The following is a 6,123-nucleotide window of genomic DNA, read 5'->3' as shown; positions in this document are numbered from 1 at the left end:
TGGGAAATGCAGTTTGCAGCCTGATACAAGTTTCAGATGTTTGTCTTGTGGGATTTTCTCTCTCTGTAATACAGGCTGGGTTTGAGGTCTATGAGTACACTTGCTTCATGTATCATCACTTCTTCAGTATGACACTCTCCATACGCTTTCCTCCTTGTCTACAGCCTGTTTTCTGTGTCCTCATAGATAACTCTCCATCGCAAATTTTGTGTGCAACCCTCTCCCTCTGGCTTGCTCTAACACTAAGAGAAGGGAATTCATAGAGAGAAATCAGTAGTGAGTGGGAGTTGTACAGCACTCAGCTAGATAGAGGATTTATAGACACTATCACAGCAAATGGTAGAAATATATTAAGACTATTTAGAAAGTTGAGAATTGGGAGGGAGGGGTGGGATTCCAATCCATTATGACCATCCAAGTAATAAATAACTTTATTTTATTAGGAAACCATTAAAAATAGTTTAAAGCAACACCTGACGTGTTTCTGACATGTAGAGCGCCCTTATACATAGGATATCCTATGTTTGACTTCTCTCAGGCCATAAAGTTAAATTTGTTTCTTTGAGGAAGCATCTGAATCTAATTTCCTTGAATGGCTCTGCATTCCTGGTGGTCAAATCCAATTCCAGAGTGAGAAGGCAGATCTGACAACACCCTGTCTCCCCTAACTTCCCTAAATCGGTTTCGCACCTATCGCTGAGCAGGAGCCTCATCCTTGACTGCCCCTAGCTATAGGCTGGTGATAGAGAGGGGATGGGGTGAGCGCTAGTTAACACCAATACAACTAAAGACAAAACAGGAAAATTAATGAGAGAATACACTTAGCTTGAGACGACACAAGAGAGCTCATGCCAGCAATCCTCCAAGAGCATCCAAGAAGAGACTAGTTGACTTCTAGTACTTCCAACCAAACAGAGGTAAATAGAGCTAACACCAGCACTTTGCTAAAGGGACTCAGGGTATTTAAACATCCAGCAAGGGTGTGTCAGCAAGCAGCAGCAGTTAGAGATATCTGCTAGGTCCTAGAGGGAGAAGGATATCACTCCATAACAGAGATGCAAAAATCAAGAAGGTGCTTTCAAAATCAAGTGCAATGACCTTCTACAGCCGTATCCAAAATGACTGTCGGTCACGCCAGACACATCCATGACAATTACACGTTGACTTGCTATACTTGTTGGCTTAATGTTTGTTGCAATAGAATCTTGCCGAGTCCGTATCACTCTGTAGGGTCATAGGCCGTACACCGAATACAGCCCTTCTTACAAGCTTACCTTCAGTGTGGCATGAGAAGATAAATATCCCTCGAATGGGTATCTTGCTGATCTTCAGGGCCTAAGAAAGAAGGGGTGTTTTCTAAAACACTACTTTAGCCATCGGAAGTCTCTGAATTCTAATTCCAGCCTAATGAATTGTAGCAATATAATCCCCTGAGACACATTAGCTGTAAAATCCGATAACAATAATATTTGACCTAGTTACCTACTAATATCCTGATTATCTACAATATAAACAGTGTCTTAAATGTTACATTTTGAACAGTAAAATATGCATTAACATCACATTTCCTAATGCCAGCCATGCACCTCTCTTCATTTGCCATGTAATTACAATGAAATAACCCTTAAAAAAATTAGTCTCAAGATGCATAGCTGAGATTAATTCTCATGACCTCCACAAAATAAGACCAGATTTTGCAGTGTATTGAAGTTTTTTTTTTTTTTTTAATGGCGTGTGTAGGATTAAGGAGATTAAATGTCGACATCCCTCTTTTTCATGCTGGAGTATGTAGAATACTGTGTGGGTGGTAAGCCTTGTATTGAGTTTATGTAGTTCCACAGAGGGAGAAGAACTGGGCCGGATAAGGTTCCGGTGACCTGAAAGTCAGATTTCCTCATTGCAAGTAGGTATCACTAGAACAACGACGGAGGATGTATCTTTGCAAATGTGTTAGAGGAAAGAGCCTGGATAGTGGTGATTCGCTTTAGGCTGGATAAACGGTTTAATCAGCGTTGGGTATGTGCTTGTTACATTCTCCCCGGAATGCTTCTGTCAAGGGAAAGTGACTTACAGAGGTAAAGAAATGAAGATTCTTTGAGGCCGCAGAGGACTAGAATACTCCTGCACTTGGGAAGACATGGTCCTCATTATTAAATTGCTTCTACTTTCAAGTCTGTGGCCGGGGGCTGTCCTCAACGGGTTCCATCCGCAAAGACAGAATGACCATCATCAGCAGCAGCAGCATCATCATAATAATGATGAGATTCACCCTGTGCCCATGAGAGACAGCCGCAAGAATACAAGGTAAGATCAACTTTAATTCTATTTCTCATCATATGTATGCATAAGAATGAATGGAAAATTAAAGGGGTTCACTTGGACTTTTAAAAATGATGACCTATCTTTAGGATAGGGCATCAATATCTGCACCCCCACCAATCAGCTGCTTCCAGTTTCAGCGGCAGCCGGAACTGCTCAGTTACAGAGCTGCACAGCGCAGCTCCATTGACTGTATAGTGTCCGCGGATGGGTAGTGCACATCCACCCCCTATTCAAATTAATGGGGGCTGGATGTTCATTACCCGGCCGCGGCCACAAGACAGTTGATGGTGCTGTGCAGCTCCGTAACTGACCAGTTCCGGCCGCCGCCGACAGTGGCAACAACTGATCCGCAGTGGTGCTTGGTGTCGCACCCCCACAATCAGAGTAGGCCATCAATGTTAATGTTCTGGACAACCCCTTTAAATATCTCAATCATAATTGTGTACATTGTTATCAAGAGTATAAGTAATAAGGGAAATATTAAACATGTTGCTTGGTTTGAAGAAGTTGTGTCTTACATTTCCAGTTTACACCACTCTACATGTCCAAGAGCTTCAGAAGTTGTACCGCAAAATTAATAATGGAGAAACATGTTTAAATAATAATAATTTAATAAAAATAATGGAGAAGTGGCCTGAAGAAGAAAAATTCCAAATGTCAGCAGCTAAATAAAATCTTCAAAGTTTTATTTCAATACATGAGATTAAGGCTATGTTCACACGCTGCGCATTTTGCTGCGGATCCGCAGCGTTTCCGCAGCTGTGGGTCCGCAGCAGTTTCCCATGCGTTTACAGTACAAAGTAAACCTATGGGAAACGCAATCCGCAGTGCACATGCTGCGGAAAAAAACGCGCGGAAACTCAGCGGTTTACATTCCGCAGCATGTCAATTCTTTGTGCGGAATCCGCAGCGGTTTTACACCTGCTCCATAATAGAACACTGCAGGTGTAAAACCGCTGTGGAATTCGCACAAAAAACGAGGTAATTCCGCAAGAAATCCGCAGGTAAAACGCAGTTCCTTTTACCTGCGGTTTTCACAAATCCGCTGCAGAAAAATCCGCAGACCTCAAGAATACGTGTGCACATACCCTAAAAGTTCATGATGGTGGATGAGATCCTGGTCAGACGCGTTTCAGGCATGAATTGCCCTTGATCACCGAGTATCATTTTATTGTGTAGATTTTATTGCACAAATGGTAAATACAACTCATTTAAAGACTTTGTATGTAAAAGATACCAACAATATGAGGAAGAGTCAGTGATGTGCTGTGATGGAGCATTCTATAAGCACAAATTATTTTATTGGTTACCATTGACATTGTTGGGATAAACTGTAGAGATTGTAAAATGTAATAACTTTCTTTCAGAAACAGTGCCACATCTGTCGATGGGTCATGTTTGGTACTGCAGCTCAATTCCATTGAAGTGAACGTGGCTTAAGGCGCAGTCAGACGGCCATAAAACGTGGACAGCAATGCTCGGACTGACCGCGGCTCTCCCGACCCGAGTGTGACAGCTGCATAGAAATATACTAATATACTGTTGGGTTGGGAGAGCCATCGACCAGTTTGTGCATTGAGGTCTGATCTTGGGCTGATTTGTATGGATGTCTGAATGCGCCCTTAGCTGCAATATCATATATGTTTAGAATATTTAGAATTTATTTATAGAATTTATTTAGAATATCATCTATATTTAGAAGAAAGCATTAATGTCTTTCCCATTTTCTACAACTATTGAACACTTTAAAAGCCATTTCTACAATGGCAAATATTCTTTCTACATTCGATCATTTTTTTTAGCACTTATTCTCTTTTCTACAATATTGACACATTGAATAATTCATATTTTTATTTTTTTCCAAATATATTCTGTAAAGAAACTAATGTGCTATGAGATGCAAAGCCTGACGTCAAAGGTCAATTCTGATGTTCTACGTGTTTCAAGATAATGTAAAAGAGGAATAATTCATTAAAAAATGCTAAAAAACAAATCTTATAAAGGAAACATACTGACCGTTAATAGCTTAAACGCTGGTCTAAATTCTTAAAGAAGAATTTCTAAATAAAAAAGTAGACGGGCTAAAACGCACACATAGAATGCGCACATATGTTACGTTAGATCCATTAAGGAGGCGCAATGACAAGGAACTAGCAAAAGTTACTTTAAGCAATGAAGAAGTGGTGAAAGCATTTCACCAAGGCGGTGCTTTGGTCGTTCAAACGACCTCTAAAAAATGGGAGCATCAACCTGATTTGTTGCATGCTAACCAATGGAGCGTCAGTGGTAGCATCAGCTTCAACTAGGCTAAGGCTATTTAATGGTGCCTGTATGTTTTCAGCCATATTAACATCATAAACAACATGCAAAAGTGCCCCCACTGTAAACAGGTATTACTTTTGTTACGAGTTATAACCATTTTCTTATATATACAATTGGATAGGTAATCTCTGGAGAGTTCAGTGATGTTCTCACTGTTGGCACCACACATATCACCAGGGCAAGGGGTGGGAATTTATTGAACCCCTATTTGAATGGAATGGTGGTTGAGCATGTGTGCTTTATTCACTGTTCATCCTACTGCGTTCGATTGAATTACCATGTCTTCCGATTGAATTCCCATGCCTATCGCCATCCCTTAGGCCTCCTTCACAAGTCCATATAAAGGCCATATGTGAAAAAACTGTACTGGTGTCATCAGTGTTTTCCATCACTGTGTCGATTGTTTGTCCGTGTTTACCATTAGTGTCATCAGTGTTTTTCCGGTATGGATAAAGAAATACCGTATTTTTTGGACTATAAGATGCACTTTTTTGCCCAAAATTTTTGGGGAAAATGGGGGTGAGTCTTATAATGCAGATATACCTTACCAGCCGCGGTGGAGCAGGGTCCCAGGGTTGCTGCTGGATGAGGCAAGAGTGGAGAGTTGCTGCAGGCCACAGGCTGGGATGAGGGGGTGTTCGGATGTGCGCCACTGCGGGTGGTGCAGGGCCTCTGCTGACATTTTATGAAAGCCCAGAGCCCCCGCACTTACATGGTTTACTATTCGGTGGACTCCAGGAAAATGGCTGCCGGGGGCAGCACATACAGAGATGGAGAGCTCACCCCCGGTAAGCAATAAGATGCATGGATTATAAGAAGAACCACCATTTTATTAAAGAAACATTTTTTCCTATTTTTCTCCTCAAAATTTGGGGTGCGTCTTATAAACCAGTGCGTCCGCAAAATACGGTAAATAAATTACAAAGTCTCTTTTATACTTTGCGATATTAAACACGGACAGCACATGTCTACTGCACGTGTTTTCCACAGACCCATAGACTTGTAATGGCCCTCGTCATCTGTGTTGTGGGAAAAAAACGGACCTGTCTCTGTGTGGCTTGCACGGCCACACGGTCTGCGTAAAATCATGGACATGTGCACAGCACCATAGATTATAATGAGAGTGTGGTATAGCACATGTACTGGAAACAAGGATATGTGAAGGGAGCCCTTAGAAAGTGAATGGAGTGGTGGCATGCACAGTCTGTTGTTGCTCTGCTGATTTCTGCTGTCATTTTTTTTCCAATTTCTGGTGTGAAATATAGTAAATTTTTCAGCCCCAGGTTGTCTTTACCCCCCAGTGCCTAAATAAGATGTACTCACTATTTAAAAAAGTGCCATGAAAATAACAAAATGTCGATGTGCACCAAAACATGCAGATTTTTTCCGGCAAGAACACTTGTGTGAGTAGATGAAAAAAAAATATTTCGTAAGAATTCGCTGAGATGTGCGTGGTGCGTATGATCGGCTCATACCTGA

The 6,123-nt window shown here is 41.4% G+C and overlaps 1 protein-coding gene across 1 annotated transcript in view; it reads left to right on the top strand.

Moving 5' to 3' along the window:
• Positions 1 to 1,581: 1,581 nt before the first annotated feature.
• Positions 1,582 to 6,123, top strand: part of GABRR3 (gamma-aminobutyric acid type A receptor subunit rho3) — a 129,518-nt gene continuing 124,976 nt past the window's right edge. Inside the window, exon 1 of the mRNA XM_077294114.1 lies at positions 1,582 to 2,304. Coding sequence (XP_077150229.1) covers positions 2,138 to 2,304 — 167 coding nt within the window. The 5' untranslated portion in view covers positions 1,582 to 2,137. The remainder of the gene's footprint in view (positions 2,305 to 6,123) is intronic.

This window comes from Ranitomeya variabilis, chromosome 3 (genome assembly GCF_051348905.1).
Source record: "Ranitomeya variabilis isolate aRanVar5 chromosome 3, aRanVar5.hap1, whole genome shotgun sequence".
NCBI classification, from domain to species: Eukaryota; Metazoa; Chordata; class Amphibia; order Anura; family Dendrobatidae; genus Ranitomeya; species Ranitomeya variabilis.
Note: the sequence above shows the minus strand (reverse complement) of the source record. Positions and strands in the feature narration are given on the sequence as shown.